Source organism: Scyliorhinus torazame, chromosome 3 (assembly GCF_047496885.1).
Source record: "Scyliorhinus torazame isolate Kashiwa2021f chromosome 3, sScyTor2.1, whole genome shotgun sequence".
In the NCBI taxonomy this organism is placed as follows: Eukaryota; Metazoa; Chordata; class Chondrichthyes; order Carcharhiniformes; family Scyliorhinidae; genus Scyliorhinus; species Scyliorhinus torazame.
The window spans coordinates 168,678,906-168,700,970 of NC_092709.1; the positions used below are offsets into that span (position 1 = coordinate 168,678,906).

The following is a 22,065-nucleotide window of genomic DNA, read 5'->3' on the forward strand; positions in this document are numbered from 1 at the left end:
GAATGTGAGGGGCCTGAATGGGCCGGTCAAGAAGGCCTGGGTGTTCGCACACACTTAAAGGGACTGAAGGCAGACGTGGTCCAGGAGACACACATGAAGGTGGCAGATCAGGTCAGGCTGAGGGGGATGGGTAGGGCAGGTCTTTCACTCTGGGCTGGATGCGAAGAATAGAGGGGTTGCGATACTGGTGGGGAAGCGGGTGTCGTTTGAGGCGATGAATATTGTGGCGGTTAATGGAGGTCGATACGTGATGGTGAGTGGTAGGGTGCAGGGGACGCGGGTGGTACTGGTGAACGAATATGCCATGAATTGGGATGATGCCAGATTTATGAAACGTATGTTGGGTCGGATCCCGGATCTGGAGGCATGGAGCTTGATAATGGTGGGGGGACTTCAACACCATTCCAGGTCCAGGACGGGTAAGAGCCTGGCTGCGGCCAAAGTGCTCAGGAGGTTTATGGACCAGATGGGGGGAGTGGACCCGTGGAGGTTTGCCAGGCCGGTGGCCAGAAAATTTTCTTTTTTCGCCCACGTCCATAAAGCCTATTCCCGGATAGGTTTCTTTATAATGAGTAGGGCACTAATCCCGAAAGTGGAGGGAACAGAATATTCGGCTATAGCCATCTCGGATTACGCCCCGCATTGGGTGGAGCTGGAGGAGGAGAGGGACCAGTGCCCGTTGTGGCGCCTCGATGTGGGACTGTTGGCAGATGAGGAGGTGGGCGGGCCGATCTGGGGGTGTATTCAGATACATGGAGGCCAACGACAATGGGGAGGTGCAGGTGGGGGTAGTCTGGGAGGCTCTGATGGCTGTGGTTAGGGGAGAGCTAATTTCCATTAGGGCCCATGGGGAGCAGAGAGAGAGAAGGGAGAGGGAGAGATTGGTGGGGGAGATCTTAAAGGTGGACAGGAGCTATGCAGAGGCCCCCGAGGAGGGGCTGCTTCGGGAGCGACAAAACCTCCAAATGGAATTTGATCGATTGACCGCGGGAAAAGCAGAGGCGCAGTGGAGGAAAATGCAGGGGGCGGTATATGAGTATGGGGAGAAGACGAGCCGGATGCTGGCACATCAGTTTCGTAAGAGGGAGGCAGCGAGGGAGATTGGTGGCATTAGAGATAGAGGGGGGAATACGGTGCGGAGTGCGGTGAGAATAAACAAGGTATTTAGGGACTCCTATGGGGATCTTTACAGGTCTGAGCCCCAGAAAGGTGAGGGGGGGATGCAGGGATTCTTGGACCAACTGAGGTTCCCGAGGGTGGAGGAGGAGCAGGTGGCTGGTTTGGGGGCGCCGATTGGGCTGGAGGAGCTGGTTAAAGGATTGGGAAGCATGCAGGCGGGGAAGGCCCCGAGACGGATGGGTTCCCGGTTGAATTTTACAGAAAGTAGGTGAGACCTGCTGGGCCCGTTGCTGGTGAGAACTTTTAATGAGGCGAGGGAGGAGGGGACCCTGCCCCCGACAATGTCCCGGGCGCTGATCTCGTTGATTTTGAAGCGGGATAAGGATCCATTGCAATGTAGATCGTATAGGCCGATTTCGCTCCTCAGTGTGGACGCTAAGTTATTGGCGAAGGTTCTGGCTACGAGGATTGAGGACTGTGTCCCGGGGGTGATCCATGAGGACCAGACGGGGTTTGTGAAGGGCAGGCAGTTAAACACGAATGTGCGGAGGCTCTTAAATGTGATCATGATGCCCTCGGTGGAGGGGGAAGCGGAGGTGGCAGCGGCTATGGATGCGGAGAAGGCCTTTGATCGGGTGGAGTGGGAGTATCTCTGGGAAGTGCTTGGGAGGTTTGGGTTCGGGAAAGGGTTCATTAGATGGGTCAGGCTGTTATATAGGGCCCCAGTGGCGAGTGTGGCTCCGAACCGGCGGAGGTCCACGGGATGTAGGATGTACCGCAGGACGAGGCAAGGGTGTCCCTTATCCCCTTTGTTGTTTGCCCTGGCAGTTGAGCCGCTGGCCATGGCACTGAGGGAGTCTAGGAACTGGGGGGATTGGTCCGGTGGGGGGAGGAACACCGGGTGTCGTTATATGCTGATTGGATTGGATTGGATTTGTTTATTGTCATGTGTACCGAGGTACAGTGAAAAGTATTTTTCTGCGAGCAGCTCAACAGATCATTAAGTACATGGGAAGAAAAGGGAATAAAAGAAAATACATAATAGGGCAACACAACATATACAATGTAACTACATAAGCACTGGCATCGGATGAAGCATACAGGGTGTAGTGTTAATGAGGTCAGTCCATAAAAGGGTCATTTAGGAGTCTGGTGACAGTGGGGAAGAAGCTGTTTTTGAGTCTGTTCGTGCGTGTTCTCAGACTTCTGTATCTCCTGCCCGATGGAAGAAGTTGGACGAGTGAGTAAGCCGGGTGGGAGGGATCTTTGATTATGCTACCCACTTTCCCCAGGCAGCGGGAGGTGTAGATGGAATCAATGGATGGGAGGCAGGTTTGTGTGATGGACTGGGCGGTGTTGACGACTCTCTGAAGTTTCTTGCGGTCCTGGGCCGAGCAGTTGCCATACCAGGCTGTGATGCAACCCGATAGGATGCTTTCTGTGGTGCATCTGTAAAAGTTGGTAAGGATTAATGTGGGCATGCCGAATTTCCTTAGTTTCCTGAGGAAGTATAGGTGCTGTTGTGCTTTCTTGGTGGTAGCGTCGATGTGGGTGGACCAGGACAGATTTTTGGAGATGTGCACCCCTAGGAATTTGAAACTGCTAACCATCTCCACCTCGACCCCCTTGATGCTGACAGGGGTACAGTACTTTGCTTCCTGAAGTCAATGACCAGCTCTTTAGTTTTGCTGGCATTGAGGGAGAGATTGCTGTCGCTACACTACTCCACTAGGTTCTCTATCTCCCACCTGTATTCGGACTCGTCGTTATTCGAGATCCGGCCCACTATGGTCGTATCGTCAGCAAACTTGTAGATGGAGTTGGAACCAAGTTTTGCCACGCAGCCTTGTGGGGCCCCAGTGCTGAGGAGGATTGTGGTCTGTTGGTCAGAAAATCGAGGATCCAGTTGCAGAGTGGGGAGCCAAGTCCTAGGTTTTGGAGCTTTGATATGAGCTTGGCTGGGATTATGGTGTTGAAGGCGGAGCTGTAGTCAATAAATAGGAGTCTGATGTAGGAGTCCTTGTTTTCGAGATGCTCTAGGGATGAGTGTAGGGCCAGGGAAATGGCGTCTGATGTGGACCGGTTGCAGCGGTATGCGAATTGCAGTGGATCAAGGCGTTCTGCGAGTATGGAGGTGATGCGCTTCATGATCAACCTCTCAAAACACATCATTACGACTGAAGTCAGGGCCACTGGAAGGTAGTCATTAAGGCACGTTGCCTGGTTCTTCTTTGGTACCGGTATGATGGTGGTCTTCTTGAAGCAGGTGGGGACCCCGGAGTGGAGTAGGGACAGGTTAAAGATGTCCGCGAATACCTCTGCCAGCTGGTCCGCGCAGGCTCCTGAGTGCACGACCAGGGATCCCGTCCGGGCCCGTCGCCTTCCGAGGGTTCATTTTCAGGAAGGCCAATCTGACTTCGGAAGCTGTGATGGTGGGTATGGGTGAATTATGGGCTGCTGGGGCACTCTACGGTGGATTGTTGGTTACCTGCTCGAACCGAGCATAGAATGCATTGAGTTAAGTTAAGTAAAAAGTGGATCTGTTTGGGAGAACTCGCAGAGAGTCGCCTCGCTCCGGCGCCATCTTGAGATGACCTGTTGTTATATGTTGCAGACCCAGTGGAGGGGATGGCGGAGGTTATAGACATAGACATAGAATTTACAGTGCAGAAGGAGGCCATTCGGCCCATCGAGTCTGCACCGGCTCTTGGAAAGAGCACCCTACCGAAGGTCCAAACCTCCACCCTATCCCCATAACCCAGTAACCCCACCTAATCCCCATAACCCAGTAACCCCACCCTACGGGCAATTTTGGACACTAATTTTGGACACTAATAACCCAGTAACCCCACCCTACGGGCAATTTAGCATGGCCAATCCACCTAACCCGCACATCTTTGGACTGTGGGAGGAAACCGGAGAACCCGGAGGAAACCCACGCACACACGGGGAGAACGTGCAAACTCCGCACAGACAGTGACCCAAGCCGGAATCGAACCTGGGACCCTGGAGCTGTGAAGCAATTGTGCTAACCACCATGCTACCGTGCTGCCCCGTTATGCGGATCCTTAGGGAGTTTGGGGCTATAAGCTCAACGTGGGGTAGAGTGAGCTCTTTGTGGTACATGCAGGGGACCAGGGAAGGGGGATAGACGAGCTACCGCTGAAGAGGGCAGAGAGGAACTTCCGATACCTGGGGATGCAGATAACTAGGAGCTGGGGGGCCCTGCACAAGCTCAATTTGACACGGTTGATGGAACAGATGGAGGAGGACTTCAACAGTGGGATATGCTGCCACTCTCTCTGGCAGTCGGTCAAGATGACGGTCCTCCCGAGGTTCCTGTTTGTGTTCCAGTGCCTGCCCATCCTAATCCCCAAGGCTTTTTTTAAACGGGTAAGCAGGAGTATTATGGGATTCGTATGGGCGAATAAGACCCCGAGGGTGAAGAAGGTGTTTTTGGAGCGTAGCAGGAACAGTGGGGTGCTGGCGCTGCCGAATCTATGTGGCTATTATTGGGCAGCTAATGTGGCGATGATCCGTAAGTGGGTAATGGAGGGAGAGGGGGCGGCGTGGAAGAGGCTAGAGGTGGCGTCTTGCATGGGTACGAGTCTGGGGGCGCTGGTGACGGCACCGTTGCCGCTTCCGTCGACAAGGTACACCACGAGTCTGGTGGTGGCGGCGGCAACTCTGAAGATCTGGGGGCAGTGGAGGCGGTGAGGTGGGGGCCTCGGTCTGGTCCCCGATACGAGAGAACCACAGGTTCGTTCCGGGTCGGATGGATGGGGGGTTTCTGAGCTGGCATCGGGCTGGGATTAAAAGAATGGGGGACCTATTCATCGATGGGACTTTTGTGAGCCTAGGAGCGCTAAAGGAGAAATTTGGGTTACCTCCCGGGAATGCTTTTAGGTACATGCCAGTGAGGGCGTTTGTGAGACGGCAGGTGAGGGAATTTCCGCTGCTCTCAGCACGAAGGATTCAGGACAGGGTGATTTTGGGTGTATGGGTTGGAGAAGGCAAGGTCTCGGCGATCTATCAGGAACTGCAGGAGGCGGAGGAGGCCTCGGTGGAGGAGTTAAAGGGTAAGTGGGAGGAGGAGTTGGGGGAGGAGCTGGATGAAGATCTGTGGGCTGATGCCCTGAGTAGGGTTAGTTCTTCCTCCTCTTGCGCCAGGCTCAGCCTAATACAGTTCAAAGTTGTCCATAGGGCGCATATGACAGGGGCGAGGATGGGTAGGTTTTCTGTGGTGGATGACAGGTGTGTGAGGTGCTCGGGGAGCCCAGCAAATCACGCCCATATGTTCTGGACGTGCCAGGCGCTGGAGGGGTTCTGGAGGGGCTTTGTGAGGACTATGTCCAAAGTGGTGAACACCCGGGTCAAGCCGAGCTGGGGGGTAACGTTATTTGGGGTATCGGACGAGCCGGGAGTGCAGGAACCGAAAGAGGCCGGTGTTCTGGCCTTTGCGTCTCTGGTAGCCCGGCGGAGGATCCTACCAATGTGGAGGGATGCGAAGCCTCCAAGCGTGGAAGCGTGGATTAACGATATGGCAGGGTTCATCAAGCTGGAGAGGATAAAGTTTGCCTTGCGAGGGTCTGTGCAGGGGTTCTCCAGGCGGTGGCAACCGTTCCTAGACTTTCTCGCGGAACGTTAGGTGGAGGTCAACAGCAGCAGCAACCCGGGGGGGGGGGATTTGGTTTTTCTGTTTTGTTTAGGTTAGAGTGGGGCGTTTTCCTTACTGGCGTGTTTATTTGTTAAATGGGGGTTATTGTATTTTGTTGGAAATCTCATGCATAATTGTTGCTTGTTTTGTGCTTTTTTTTTCTGGTTGGAGTAAGTTGTTGAAAATCGTTGAAAATTTGAATAAATATATAGTTAAAATAAAGAGACTGCGCTCTAAAAATAAATCATTGCGACTGATATATTTTGAGACATCCTGAAGATTTGAAAGACACCTTACGTAAACACAAGTCCTTTCTTTCCTTTAATAGCTATTACTTCCCTAAGTTTTAACTTGACTTGAAATGCGAATTGTTTCTGACGTCTCCTCGCTTTACTGAACAATCCCTTTACTGAACAATCCATTATTGTTACCACTAGACAAGAACCATACCACATCCAGAATTAACCAACAACCTCTAGGCAGTGACACAACGTGAATATGGGCTATAGTCTGCATACTTCTAATGGTTAGATGGATTGGTCATACTAAATTGCATAGTATCCAAAGGTTTGGTGGGGTTAGGGTGGGGGAGTGGGCCTAGTTAGGATGCTCTTTCAGAGGGTCGGTGTAGACTCAATGGGCCGAATGGGCTTCTCCTGCACTGTAGGGATTCCATGACGGAGGATCACTGCAGGCACTCTAATGTCCTCACCAACATGGCATCCAGTGTGATTTACTATATAAATAAAAGTAAATTACTGCGGATGCTGGAATCTGAAATGAAAGAGAAAATGCTGTAAAATCTCAGCAGGTCTGGGAGCATCTGTAGGGAGAGAAAAGAGCTAACGTTTCGAGTCCGATGACTCCTTGTCAAAGCTGATTTACTACATTTACAGCGATTTACTACAGCTATGTGCTAATGTCCTCACCAACATGGCGTCCAGTGCGATTTACTACAGCTATGTGCTAATGTCCTCACCAACATGGTGCCCAGTGCGATTTACTACAGCTATGTGCTTGTGCACCACAGCCACACATTTAAAGCTTTAAGTGCTCTCGTACCATCCTAGAAACAGGTGCTGCTGACAAGCCCGATATCTCGCCTCGTGACTCGTACTGGAAAGTGAATTTTTATTTGTTTGAGAGAGGACTACATCAAAGTGATACACTCCAATCAAATCAGCCCTTCGAACCTCACCATCAAGGCTCACATCAAGAGTGGTCACTGATGTGTTGGGTGCTCTGGATCCATGGAACACATACAGGCCACCAACACTTAAAATAGTACAACACTATTTTATTGAGTTAGAAACTGTTGAACATACTTTCACTGTGGGTTAACACGATGTTAGATTATACTAAAGACCTATGCTTGTCCGAACCAGTCTATGCACTCAGCACATGGTGAGGATCTGTGCTGTAAGCTGTAAGCTCTGTCCTTGTAGGATGCTGCAACCCGAATGAGCGGGAACTCTGATGCCCCCTGTCTTTATAGTGAGTGTGCTCTAACTTGTGATTGGCTGCGGTGTTGTGTGTGTTGATTGGTCTTGCTGTGTGTCCATCAGTGTGTGTGTCTGCACCATGATATACTGGTGTATATTATGACAGTCACATTGGTGAATATTTGGAGGGCTGGTCATGGGACTTCAGCCCAGAAAAACGAAGCTGTATAAGATCAGAGAGAAGAAAAATTACAAAATTAGTTGAAAACCAAGTTGTCCTACCTTGTACAGATTAATTCTATGTTAGTGTTATCTAGCCCTCCGTTATAAGTGTGATGTTTTGTGTTTGCCTTACAGGTTAGCTGTGAATGAGATTCCTTTTATGGTCTCAAATTTAAAAATCACTGACAGAAGTCACAGACAGAAGCTTCAGCTGAAGGCACTGGATGCTGTGCTATTTGGAGCTCCAATACGTGAGTGTTTGTTAAGATGGCCTGATTCTTTTTTGAATTGTTCAGTAGCTTTTTATGGGTTCGCAATGGGAATTCAATCAATCTGCCACTGCATGTCTAGCCATTTGTCCCGCAACTAATGAGCAGCCTGCCACCTAAAGCAGAAAGTTGAGGCCTCGGTGTGAGTTGGCACAGAGTGACAGTGACCAGAAGTAGAAACTTTAGTTTTGTCTCTCTCCTTCATAACTCAGTTGAGCTGACGTCAGGTCAATTGTAATCTGGTCTGGTCTGGTAATCTGGTCTGATTAGTAAATTCGCGGATGACCCCAAGGTTGGTGGGGTGATAGAAAGTGTTGACGATTGCCAAAGGATACTGCAGGACATAGATAGGTTGGAGACTTGGGCAGAGAAATGGCAAATGGAGTTTAATGTAGACAAATGTGAGGTAATGCATTTTGGTAGGTCTAATATAGAGGAAATATACTGTAAATGGCAAAACTGTTAGGAATATAGAAGGTCAGAGAAAAGAGCGTGCCGGTCCACAGATGTTTGAAAGTGGCAACACAAGTGGACAAGGTAGTCAAGAAAGCATATGGAATGCTTGCCTTCATTTGACGGGGCATCGCGTATAAAAACTGGCAAGTCATGCTGCAGTTGTATAGAACCTTGGTAAAGCTGCACTTGGAATACTGCGCACAATTCTGGTCGCTGCACTACCAGAAGGATGTGGAGGCTTTGGAGAGGGTGCAGAGGAGGCTTACTAGGCTGCTGCCTGGTCTGGAGGGTGTTAGCTATGCAAAGAGGCGGAGTAGACTCGGACTGTTTTGATTAGAATGACAGAGGTTGAGGGGTGACCTGATAGAGGTCCACAAGATTATGAGGAGCATGGATAGAGTGGATGGGCAGGCACTCTTTCCCAGGGTGGAGGGGTCAGTCACCAAGGGGCATAGGTTTAAGGTCCGTGGGGCAAAGTTTAGAGGAGATGTGCGAGGCAGGTTTTGTATGCAGACGGTGGTGAGTGCCTGGAACACGTTGCCAGGGGAGGTTGTGGGAGCAGATACATTAACGCCGTTCAAAAGGCATCTTGACAAATACATGGATAGGATGGATATAGAGGGATACGGCACTAGGAAATGCTGAGGGTTTTGGCCAAGGTTAGTATCATGACTGGTACAGGCTTGCAGGGCCGAAGGGCCTGTTCCTGTGCTGTATTGTTCTTTGTACTTGCTGCTATTGTTGTCTGACACCAACTTGCCCCGTATATTATATGTGGGAACTCCCAGTTCTGTATGCCTCGGCTACTCATTGGTTAGATGTGCAGAACCATCATTGTGGTCGCAGGCGTATACTGAGAACGTATGGAATTGAAGCCTTTGTGATAGAGTCTGGCTGCTGTTAAATCTTACCCCACCTTTGGTTAAAATGACAGCTTGAATTTTGACTTTGGAAAGTCAGGGCACCATGCATCCTGAGAAAGACTGAAAATGAACACCATATGCCTCAGTCAGTACAATTGCTTGCCCATTAGGTGGCACTGTTGCTACACATCTAATACTTTACTGCACATCTAAGGATGCTTGGACACTCTTGATATAATGAGGTTGGATTTCTGCAAATCATCCTCTGTAGTTTTGGCGGAAAATGAGTGAAACGAGCTTTAATGTAATTTTGTTATTGTTTCCAGCAAAGATTTGGCAGAAACATGGAAGAGCCCTTGCAGAAATATCAGGCAAATAGTTTTGACAAGCTTACTAACCATCGATGGCATCACATAACAAGGGATAGCAGTGCCAGGCCTTGATACTGAAGTATTAAGATATTACGAGCAGTCTTCGTTTTCTTTTCAGTAATTAAGGCACCAAGAGAATTGAAACGGTGACTACGTTTGGAAAAGAATGTTATAAATTGAGCAGAATTGTGAATGTTTGAGCCACGATGAAGCTGAACAACAAACAACAGAATTGTGAATTGTATTAAAGTTCTGCACAGCTTTGAAACAGTTTCACTGAGCTCTTCAGCATGTTCCGGAGCAGAGCATCTGCTACTGGCAATAAAGGTTGTTACTGGAACAAAAGTGCCAGTTTTCTATTTTTTTTAAAACAGGAAAAAATCTTGCCAAAAAGGATTAGCTCTCAACTTGGAATTGCCATCATCGGAATTACGAAGATTTCTGTTCAATTATGTCTTTTTACAAATCACACACCTTGAGTGGTGTCGTGTTGGGTGTTCCGATATACAAACGAACCCACACGGTTGTAGATGGTAAAACTCGATTTTATTATTCTGGTATAATAACAACTGTTAACTTCTGGCTGTGGTTCGTACTTCACCAGCTAACCTGTGGACTCAGCGCTAGCACTATCTTAGAGAGGCACTCAGCACATGGTGTATGTCTGAGTGGCACGCTGTGAGCTCTGTGCTCTGAGCTATCTCCTGCTGGAATGGGTGGGAACTGTGGTGTTCCCTGTTTTATAGTGTGTGTGCTCTCACTGGTGATTGGCTGTGATGTAGCGTGTGTGTTGATTGGTCCGTCAACCCAGCTGAATCTGTCAAAAGCCCTTTAAGGCATCAAGCTTGGTAAAAATTTTAGCCCGGGCCATTTCGCTCATGATTTCTGCCCGTTTGGGTATGGGGTAGTGTTCCCTCATTATGTTGTTGTTCAGGTCTTTTGGGTCGATGCAGATCCGGAGTTCGCCAGAGGGCTTTTTTACGCACACCATGGAGCTGACCCATGGCGTAGGCTCCGTGATCCGGGAAAACACTCCTTGGTCCTGCAGATCCTGCAGCTGCTGCTTGAGGCGGTCCTTGAGTGGTGCTGTAGCCACCTAAAATGGCTGATTCCCGATTTAATTTGGCCAAACCCCGATGTAAAATGGCGAACTGAAAAGGCTGATGGGAAAATCAGCCAACAGGACCCAAACGGACAGGTGCAGACAGAACAGTGTATTCGGCTCTGGGAAAGTTGGCCCAGACCGATACCTGCAACCATTAGCAGCACATCAACCCAGCCATCTGCATTTTAATCGGTTATCCCCGGGAACAACTGCTACAAATTAGCAATTGAAAGCCGATCCAGACCTCTCGGCGCCAGCAGTGGCCGAGACAAAGAAAGGTGAACGACCACCCCCCGATCAAGGAATCGCCCCATTATTGGAGCATAGCGAACCCAGTGATTGGGAACAAGTCCAACCACTTGGGACCAGGGTCAAGGTCTGCCCCGAGAGGCAGGAAGCCCCTGGGAACTATAAAAATAGGGGCCAAGTTCAGATCGACCCTTCTCTTCCTTCTTCTCCTGCTCGCAACCTTCGCAAGAACCATCGACCAGAAACCGTAAGTTTGACTCCAGTGATCGCTACCCGATAGAGACTCCTAGCCATCGACCTGTATCAGCCTTTGAATCCCGCAGGCCAGACCCAATTCGATAAGCCATTCGTTTCCCTGACCTGGTGGGCCATTCCCAAAAGTTAAGTATTGGCCAGTAGTGGTAGGTAGTAGTCTAGAAAATAGGATTATTGTATAAGTATTTATTGCTGTATATAATAAATGACCGTTGATTTTACTCTTACTAAGCGGTGTGCTGTCTTATTGATCATAACTAGAGCTCGAACCACGTGGCGGTCTCAGAAAGATACCTGGCGACTCGTGAGCAAAGGTGACCGAATTAGAGCTAATAAAACTAAGGCTAATAAGAGCAACAGTGCTGGGACTCTACAAGGTGCGTGAATGACCGGGGTGGCGTCCGGTTTGAGCCGTATTCTGTAAGTGTAGGGCAGTGTGCCCATGGATTTGAAAACCTCCTGGTTGTGGGCGAGGAGCGAGTGGAGCTGCGCCCTAAAGTCTGCATCCGGGAAATCGGACGTGCCTTCTGGAGACAGAGTGTGTACCCGCTTAACGAGGTGGAGGATCTTGCACGCCTGTGCGCCTAGCAGAGTCCTTCGAGGATCCAACTATCTCAAAAGACAGTGTGGCTGTGTATGAATTGTGTGTAACCTCGAGCTGGCAGGACCCCATGGCCGGGATAACATTACCGTTGTAATCGACCAACTGACAGCGGGATGGCCGAATCGGTGGTTTGACCTTCAAGGTGTGGAAGGCTGACCATGCATTGAGATTGGCGGAGGCACCAGTGTCTAAACGGAATGTGATTGGTGATCGGTTGACCGTTAGGGTGGCACACCATTCATCGCCCGGATTAACGCTGTGCACTGGCATCGGCTGGTGGGTCCTACTTAGGGACATCTGATTTCTGTCTATTACCGCAACGCGGAAGACTTCACCAGTCTGTACGTCATCAGGGTATGACTCAGTGTATGGAGGCTGAATAGCCCGCACGTTCCTGCGAGGCTGGCGGAATTGCGGAGCGTTGGCAGGTTGAGCGGCTCGACAGCAGGCAGCGTAGTGGCCCATCTTGCCACAGCGGAGGCATTGTCGAGTTTTGGCTGGACATTGCCGCTTTAAGTGTGCGGATCCACAGTTGCCGCACGTCGTGACGTCATGGCGTTCGTTGTGCCACCGCGCAAGCGCAGTTCGGTCCTGCGTAGAGCGCGCCTGCGCGTCCCGTCCGTCTGCGTCGACATCCCCTCTTTGGCGCGGGAGGCCTCGGAAAGCACGCGAAATGGCCGCCCTCGTCCGGGCCGCAGGCCGGGAGGAACTCGATCGACTCGACCCGCTCAGCCTCGTAGGACCCCTGCCGTGCTGATTCGGCCGCCTGGAATTGGGAGTACCGGCTGGTCGCGTTTTCGTGGAGGATGCAGTTTCCGATGGCGGTGGCTGGGGTGAGGCTCTTCGTTTTGAGGAGCTGCTGGCATAGGGTGTCCGAGGTGACCCCAAAAACTATCTGGTCCCGAATCATGGAATCGGAAGTGGCCCCATAGCCACAGGACTGCGCGAGGATACGGAGGTGTGTCAAAAAGGATTGAAAAGGCTCATCCTTACCCTGCAGGCGCTGCTGGAAGAGGTACCTCTCGAAACTCTCATTCACTTCGACGCTGAAGTGTTGCTCAAGTTTTAAAAGGACCGTCTTGTACTTCGTCTTGTCCTCGCCTTCCGCGAATGCCAGGGAGTTGTAAATGTGGATGGCGTGTTGCCCTGCTGTGGAGAGGAGGAGGGCGATCTTCCTGGTGTCCGATGCATTCTCCCTGTCTGTAGCTTCTAGGAAGAGCTGGAAGCGCTGTTTAAACAGCTTCCAGTTGACACCGAGGTTTCCAGCGATTTGGAGCGGCTGCGGCGGGCTGATGGTGTCCATGGCACAGGATGGCGGATCTCTGAAGATGTGCAGGTAGGTCTCACAGTCGCTGGCGAGTTTCCAGTCCTGGTATCATGTCGTGTTGGGTGTTCCGATACACAAACGAACCAACACGGTTGTAGATGGTACAACTCTCTTTTATTAGTCTGTATAATAACAACTGTTAACTTCTGGCTGTGGTTCATACTTCACCAGTTAACCTGTGGACCCAGCCTTAGCACTATCTTAGAGATGCACTCAGCACATGGTGTATGTCTGAGTGGCACGCTGTGAGCTCTGTGCTCTGAGCTATCTCCTGGTGGAATGCGCGGGAACTGTGGTGTTCCCTGTTTTATAGTGTGTGTGCTCTCACTGGTGATTGGCTGTGATGTGTGTGTGTTGATTGGGCTGTCGACCTGTCCATCAGTGTGTGTGTGTGATTGCACCATGATATGTTTATATGGACATCATGACAGGTGGGATTCTACATTGGCCGGAATTGGGAAACGCGATTGGGCGGAGAATAGGTTCCGACGCCAAAATTGAAGCAGGCCTCAATTTGACGCCAAATCGCTATTCTCCTTCACCTCAACAACGGCATCAAGGCGTTCCAGACCGCATGTACAGTAAACACCGTTTGCATGCCATTAGCGAGCCAGACCCAGTATTCTCCACGATTCTCGTCCTCCAATGGGCCCAGCTCCCAACGGCACGGTTCATTTCTGCTTTAAATAAAATTGTGAAACTGGCGTCATGGCTGATGAGGGAGAGAGAGTAGGTAGGACACAGGAGGAGTGACTGTGGGCTGCCGTGCTGAGAATGGCCGGGATGGTTGGGGGTGGGGGGGTGGAGACAGGTGGGTGCGGAGCATGCTGCAGAGGAACACGTGGTAGCTGCCCAGGATGGAGAGCGAACCGCCCAAGGAGGAGGAGGTGAAAGGAGGTGCCGCATGTGGCACGTGTATACTGGCACCGCCTGTCATTCGATACCTGCCGGACTGGGTATGCCATCAAAGGCTCCAGCTGAGCAGGGGGATAGTGCGACATATCTGCCAGATAATGGCACATCTGGCACCGTGGGGGATGGGGGAAGGACATCTGCTCCCGGTGGCTGTTAAGCTGACGGTCGCCCTGAACCTTTACGTGTCGGGCTTCTTCCAGGATCTCGGTGGGGACCTGTCTGAGATCTCTCAGACCTCGGTGCACAGGTGCATCAGTGCTGTCACGGAGGGCCTATATACCCAGTCGGCACAATACATCCATTTCAGTGTGGACTGAGCCCACCATGCTGCCCGGCCAGTGCGGTTCGCCACCATCACCGACATGTCCCGGGTCCAGGGGGTGATCGACGGGGTGCATGTCCCCCTACGAGCACCTACAGATGACAGGCCGCTCTACACAAACCGAAAGGGTTCCACTCTGAACGTGCAGCTGATTTGTGACCATCAGATGCGCATCTTACATGTCTGCGCCCGATACCCGGGCAGTGTGCACAACGCCTTCATCCTGGCACACTTGTGTCCTTCACAACATCGCGCAGCATCCGGGCGATGTGCTGGTGGAGGAGGAACGCCAGGCCTCGTCCGACGAGGAGGAAGCAGGGGAGGGTGAGGATCGGCAAAACATGGGGCCCAGGCAGTCAAGGGTAGCCACATGACGTGTTCGCCAGGGCCAATGCGCACGGGATGCTCTGATCGCCTCCAGGTTTACTAACCCACCCCCCCCCCCCCCCCCCCCCCCCGGGCCTGCAACATCCTCCGTGATACATACATGCCGCGCTCTGGGGTGGGGGCCCTGGGTTGAGACTAACAGCGGGTCAGGTCCATGGGATGGAGGATGTGACAACCCGCTCTCCAAGGAGCTCTGATGCTCTGCATCGTTTGGCAATATCTGAGTATTGTCCACAGTAGCATCTTCCACCTGGGTGATCCAGCAGAGGGCAGTAGAGTGGAGATGGTGATTGGCTGTTGTGGGGGAAATGTGCATACATCCGTTGTGGTCACCCTAACTTGAAGGTGGTTTGTGGAGGAGCTGTTAAGTGACACTTAAATTAAACCCGAAACACTTCTTCAGTGTTTCCCTCCCTACCCCCTCCTCTAACCAAAAAACAACAACCGCTGTAAAGATCAAGAGGAAGGCTCGAGGGCAGGTAGAAGTAGAAAGAAGTTGAAATGTGACGTCACAGCCTGCAGGTAAGGGATTTTCCCTTGGGTGTTATCGTGCGGTGCGCAGAGGTTGCTGCGGGAGTGCTTGCTGAGAAGGGGAGTGAATAACAGGTAAGCTCTTTCTTTTTTTTAATCTAGAGGGGATGGCAGGGAAGGTAGTGCAATGTTCCTCCTGCATAATGTTTGAGGTGAGGGACGCCGTCCGTGTCCCTGCTGATTTCATCTGTGGGAAGTGCACCCATCTCCAGCTCCTCCGAAACCGTGTTTTAGGGAGCTGGAGCTGGGTGAACTTCGGATCATTCGGGAGGCAGAGGTGGTCATAGATAGAAGCTTCAGGGATGTAGTTACTCTAAAAAATAAAGCTAGATGGGTGACAGTGAGAGGGGCTGGGAGGAAGCAGTCAGTACAGGGATCCCCTGTGGTCGTTCCCCTTAGTAACAAGGAGACCGCTTTGGATACTGTTGGGGGGGTGACTTACCAGGGGTAAGCCATGGGGTACAGGTCTCTGGCACAGAGTCTGTCCCTGTTGCTCAGAAGGGAAGGGGGAGAGGAGTAGAGTATTAGTCATTGGAGACTCCATAGTTAGGGGGACAAATAGGAGATTCTGCGGGAACGAATCCCAACCTGCGGTTGGTGTGTTGCCTCCCAGGTGCCAGGGTGCGTGATGTCTCGGATCGTGTTTTCGGGATCCTTAAGGGTCAGGGGCAGAAGCCCCAAGTCATGGTCCACATAGATACCAACAACATAGGTAGGAAAATGGATAGGGATGTAAGGCAGGAATTCAGGGAGCTAGGGTGGAAACTTAGATCCAGGACAAACAAGAGTTATTATCTCTGGGTTGTTGCCTGTGACACGTGCTAGCGAGACGAGGAATAGGGAGAGAGAGGCGTTGAACATGTGGCTACAAGGATGGTGCAGGAGGAGGGTTTCAGATTTCTGGACAATTGGGGCTCATTCTGGGGTCGGTGGGACCTCTACAAACGGGATGGTCTGCACCTGGACCAGAGGGGTACCAATATCCTGGGGGTGAAATCTGCTAATGCTCTTCGGGGGGGTTTAAACTAGTTCAACAGGGGCTTGGGAACCTGAATTGTAGCTCCAGTATATAGGAGGTTGAGAGCAGTGAGGTCATGAGTAAGGATTCAAAGTTGCAGGAATGTACCGGCAGGCTGGAAGGTGGTTTAAAGTGTGTCTTCTTCAATGCCAGGAGCATCCGGAATAAGGTGGGTGAACTTGCGGCGTGGGTTTGTACCTGGGACTTCGATGTTGTGGCCATTTCGGAGACATGGATAGAGCAGGGACAGGAATGGTTGTTGCAGGTGCCGGGGTTTAGGTATTTCAGTAAGCTCAGGGAAGGTGGTAAAAGAGGGGGAGGGGTGGCATTGTTAGTCAAGGACAGTATTACGGTGGCAAAAAGGACGTTTGATGAGGACTCGTCCACTGAGGTAGTATGGGCTGAGGTTAGAAACAGGAAAGGAGAGGTCACCCTGTTAGGGGTTTTCGATAGACCTCCAAAAAGTTCCAGAGATGTCGAGGAAAGGAGCGAAAGCAACAGGGTAGTTGTTATGGGGGACTTTAACTTTCCAAATATTGACTGGAAACGCTATAGTTCGAATTCTTTAGATGGGTCCGTTTTTGTCCAATGTGTGCAGGAGGGTTTCCTGACACAGTAAATAGATAGGCCAACGAGGGGCGAGGCCATATTGGATTTGGTACTGGGAAATGAACCTGGACAGGTGTTCGATTTGGAGGTAGGTGAGCACTTTGGTGATAGTGACCACAATTCGATTACGTTTACTTTAGTGATGGAAATGGATAGGTATATACCGCAGGGCAAGAGTTATATCTGGGGGAAAGGCAATTATGATGCAATGAGGCAAGACTTAGGATGCATCGGATGGAGAGGAAAACTGCAGGGGATGGGCACAATGGAAATGTGGAGCTTGTTCAAGGAACAGCTACTGCGTGTCCGTGATATGTATGTACCTGTCAGGCAGGGAGGAAGTGGTCGAGCAAGGGAACCGTGGTTTACTAAAGCAGTCAAGAGGAAGAAGGAGGCTTATGTAAAGATGAGACATGAAGGTTCAGTTAGGGCGCTCGAGAGTTACAAGTTAGCTAGGAAGGACCTAAAGAGAGAGCTAAGAAGAGCCAAGAGGGGACATGAGAAGTCTTTGGCAGGTAGGATCAAGGATAACCTTAAAGCTTTCTATAGATATGTCCGGAATAAACGAATGACTAGGGTAAGAGTAGGGCCAGTCAAGGACAGTAGTGGGAAGTTGTGCGTGGAGTCCGAGGAGATAGGAGAGGTGCTAAATGAATATTTTTCGCCATTATTCACACAGGAAAAAGACAATGTTGTCGAGGAGAATACTGAGATTCAGGCTACTAGACTAGAAGGGCTTGAGGTTCATAAGGAGGAGGTGTTCGCAATTCTGGAAAGTGTGAAAATAGATAAGTCCCCTGGGCCGGATGGGATTTATCCTAGGATTCTCTGGGAAGCTAGGGAGGAGATTGCTGAGCCTTTGGCTTTGATCTTTAAGTCATCTTTGTCTACAGGAATAATGCCAGAAGACTGGAGGATAGCAAATGTTGTCCCCTTGTTCAAGAAGGGGAGTAGAGACAACCCCGGTAACTATAGACCAGTGAGCCTTACTTCTGTTGTGGGCAGAATCTTGGAAAGGTTTATAAGAGATAGGATGTATAACCATCTGGAAAGAAATAATTTGATTAGAGATAGTCAACACGGTTTTGTGAAGGATAGGTCGTGCCTCACAAACCTTATTGAGTTCTTTGAGAAGGTGACCAAACAGGTGGATGAGGGTAAAGCAGTTGATGTAGTGGTATATGGATTACAGTAAAGCGTTTGATAAGGTTCCCCACGGTAGGCTACTGCAGAAAATACAGAGGCATGGGATTCAGGGTGATTTAGCAGTTTGGATCAGAAATTGGCGAGCTGGAAGAAGACAAAGGGTGGTGGTTGATGGGAAATGTTCAAACTGGAGTCCAGTTACTAGTGGTGTACCACAAGGATCTGTTTTGGGGCCACTGCTGTTTGTCATTTTTATAAATGACCTTGAGGAGGGCGTAGAAGGATGGGTGAGTAAATTTGCAGATGACACTAAAGTCGGTGGAGTTGTGGTCAGTGCGGAAGGATGTTACAAGTTACAGAGGGACATCGATAAGCTGCAGCGCTGGGCTGAGAGGTGGCAAATGGAGTTTAATGCAGAAAAGTGTGAGGTGATTCATTTTGGAAGGAATAACAGGAAGACAGAGTACTGGGCTAATGGTAAGATTCTTGGCAGTGTGGATGAGCAGAGAGATCTCGGTGTCCATGTACATAGATCCCTGAAAGTTGCCACCCAGGTTGAGAGGGTTGTTAAGAAGGCGTACGGTGTGTTAGCTTTTATTGGTGGAGGGATTGAGTTTCGGAGCCATGAGGTCATGTTGCAGCTGTACAAAACTCTGGTGCAGCCGCATTTGTAGTATTGCGTGCAATTCTGGTCGCCGCATTATAGGAAGGATGTGGAAGCATTGGAAAGGGTGCAGAGGAGATGTACCAGAATGTTTCCTGGTATGGAGGGAAGATTTTATGAGGAAAGGCTGAGGGGCTTGAGGCTGTTTTCGTTAGAGAGAAGGTTAAGAGGTGACTTAATTGAGGCATACAAGATGATCAGAGGATTGGATAGGGTGTACAGTGAGAGCCTTTTTCCTCGGATGGTGATGTCTTGCACGAGGGGACATAGCTTTAAATTGAGGGGAGATAGTTATAAGACAGATGTCAGAGGTAGGTTCTTTACTCCGAGAGTAGTAAGGGCGTGGAATGCCCTGCCTGCAACAGTAGTGGACTCGCCAACACTAGGGGCATTCAAATGGTCATTGGATAGACATATGGACAATAAGCAAATAGTGTAGATGGGCTTTAGAGTGGTTTCACAGGTCGGCGCAACATTGAGGGCCGAAGGGCCTGTACTGCGCTTCTATGTTCTATGCATGCGAGCTGGCCAGTTCATCACAGGGTCCCATCGGATCTCTGGTGTGATAATTCCCCATTTCCACTCCCTCCCTACCCCCCACCCCCGGCCAGCTTAGACCAGCCCACCCTTCACACCCATCACACAGAGCAACGAGGCAGGTTGTAAGTGGTAACAGGTGTTTATTGTGAACAAATATATACACCGTCTGTGCCCTAGCCCCATAACTAAACAGTGCCCTGCACCCATGCCAACGCAACTGGTGCCTAGCTTTCTGGCCTCACGGGCCCTAACGTTAAGTCTTGGTAGTTCCCAGATGGTACAGCAGGAGTGGAGGTGGCCTGCTGTAATTCCTGCCCTACGACTTGGGTCCTGGTTGGGGCGACTGGGCCTGGATGCGCCCAGCTACTACTTGGGTGTTCCGCCCGCCCGCTGCCCACCAGATTCACCGGGCGAGGGGGTTGGTGTGGGGGGGGAGAAGAGAGAAGAAGAGAGTCTGCGGTGCTCCGGCACCTCGCATGTGGGACTCCCTGGCACCTGTCCCATCACCTCCTCCTCCCTCGGGGTGCCCAATGGCCGTCTGGCTACTCCATGGGATGGAGGTGCGAGGGGAGCTATCCCCTGAGGTTCCCCCGCCACCTGGCGCTGGTAATCCTGGAGGCCCGCTCTGGTCTCGACCAGGGTCTGCATGCTCGCTGTCTAGGAGTACAGGGAGTGGGCCATCTCCATCTGGGACTGCACCACATACCCATTGACTGTGCCACCTCCCTTCTGGGTTGTGTCACATCAGCCAGCGACTGTGCCATCTCCCTCAGGAACTGAGCCACCTCCTGTGTCTGCACCATGTCGGCAGCCCTGCTCTGGGCTTCAGCCTACGCCCGCACAGAATGCACCAGGCCTTGGACATGCTGATCCATAGCCGAAACCGTCGCCCCCAAAGCTTCTGCCGCTGACGCCACCCGTGCGGTGTTGGCCTGGGTGGCTCACATGGTCGGCACCACCTCCTGCTCCTGCATGCGATTGGACTCCTCCAACTGCACCTGCAGGTACTGGATGCTCGCCGACAATCCCTCATGTAGTCTCTGGCTCTGCAACTGCATCGCCGCGATTGATGGGAATGTCTGTTCCAGAAGCTGGAAACCTGGACGGCAGTTAGTTCTTGGACCTTCCGCCCCCTCGGATGTTCTTACCTCCACTTCACTAAAGTGCCCAACCGAGGTCAGTGTTTCTGGGATGGTGGAGAGTGTTGGAGACAGCTGTGACGGAAAAGCACTTCATGGGGTACATCAACTCAGTAGGGTCTCATTCCACGGCCGAATTCCACCTCTGCGACCTCCCTTTCGTCTGGGCCGCCGACCACATCCAGGGTCCTCTCTCAGCCACGGTGAGGAGCCGCAGGCCCAGCGGTTCCCCTTCTGTCTTCTTACGCTCCCGGTGGTTGTGCCCGGTCTTCTCCTGGGGCACTACACATGCAGGACGCGTGAAGCCCAGGGGACCATGGTGGTCGGTATGGGTACTGGCAGGGTGGGGGTTCGCCTATCCTCTGGGTGGGGGGGGGGGGGTGCAGTTGGGTTGTGGGTGGGGGAGGGGGGTGTTTGGTGCCAGGGGTACAATGCTACCAACTCACCCTTGCCGCCCTGAGGAGGTCATGCAGTTTTTTCCGGCACTACTGGCTGGTCCGGACAACGTTTCCCAGGGCGCTGACTGCCTCTTGTGACCTGCGCCTAGGCACAGCGGCGGCTGGCGGCCTCCTTCCCGGGACGAGGTACAGGGTCATCCTCCTCTCTTCACAGTGTCCAGGAGGGTCTTGAGCTCTGCGTCCGCGAACCTTGGGGCTGCACTCGTCGATGTCATCTTGTTGGCTGGGATGGTGTGTGTGGGGAGTGAAGTGTGTATACGCGGCTGCAGCTTGTCAGCCTCCTGAGTGTCAATCGGGAAACCGCCAAATCCGGCACCATCTCTCATTAGAATTGATTGTGTTCGACGTGGCGCCGGTGCTAGCCCCTTAACAGTAGCAGAATCGGTCTAGGTGTGGTGCCAGTTTTGCTCGCGTGAAAGTCCGTGGATTTTGCGTCAATACTTAGTCTCAGAAACGTAGAATCCCCACCCCTTGTGTGCAGTAGTTGTTAGATGTATATACAAGTAACTTGGTATCTCTCCGCGCCTTGCTGAAGCATCTTGGTGCTGAGCTACTTTTGTACTTGCAGCCCCAAACTCTAATGTGTCGTGCTGATGCAGAAGTGTTATTATGCCTGCCCTTGGAGAAGAACAGAAACCAACTAGACGTTAGAGCCAGAAAACTGCAGGTTCAGGAAGAAGATGTATTTTTATATGGATGGGATGATGCATTTTGCAGTGAACTAAATGTCAAATATTTCATCAATGTTCGTAATATTATTGGACACTTTGCGATTCAACTGAAATCCTGGGTGCAAATGTGAGATTAACATTGAAGAGAATTTAGGATCTTGTGCGTGTTCGGGTCTTTTTGTTCCAAGTATTCAGTAATTAATAATGACACTGACCGAGGTAAATTTAAGGGAACATAATACAAGGAAAAGGAGACTGCTAAGCCTTCAATATAACACATCCCGAGCAACATGTGATAAGAGCAAGTGTTGTGTAAAAACTAAAACATCCGCAAAATCTTCAGCATTAACTCCTCGAGCTGGAGAGCCTTCCTTTCATTTTTTTTTTTTTCAAACAATGTCTATGAGCTTCTTCAAAAAATTGCTGAGAACTCCAGATGGATTTGTTTAAAAACAATAAACCAAAAGCGGATCGCACTTCATTACAATTCTGGCAGTGTGTTGTGATGGATTGATCTTGCCTGTCTCAATCCTGGCTACTGTGGACTGTAGAAAGAAAATAGATCCTTCTGCCCCAATCATGCTGACATAAATCTTCAGCCATAAATTGCAATGGCGATAATTCTGCCACCGTGATTTTTTTTCCCGTCACGTTCATTGAGGAGTACATTGAATCACTTGCTAACAATCACCGTGATCTTCAGCTACCATACACTGAAGTGCTGGC

At 50.9% G+C, this 22,065-nt stretch overlaps 1 protein-coding gene across 2 annotated transcripts in view; it reads left to right on the top strand.

The window, feature by feature from the left end:
* Nucleotides 1-22,065, top strand: part of stim2b (stromal interaction molecule 2b) — a 212,473-nt gene that overhangs the window by 156,698 nt on the left and 33,710 nt on the right. For both annotated transcript variants that reach the window (XM_072496536.1, XM_072496537.1), the window contains one exon: nucleotides 7,576-7,691. In XM_072496536.1, coding sequence (XP_072352637.1) covers nucleotides 7,576-7,691 — 116 coding nt within the window. The remainder of the gene's footprint in view (nucleotides 1-7,575; nucleotides 7,692-22,065) is intronic.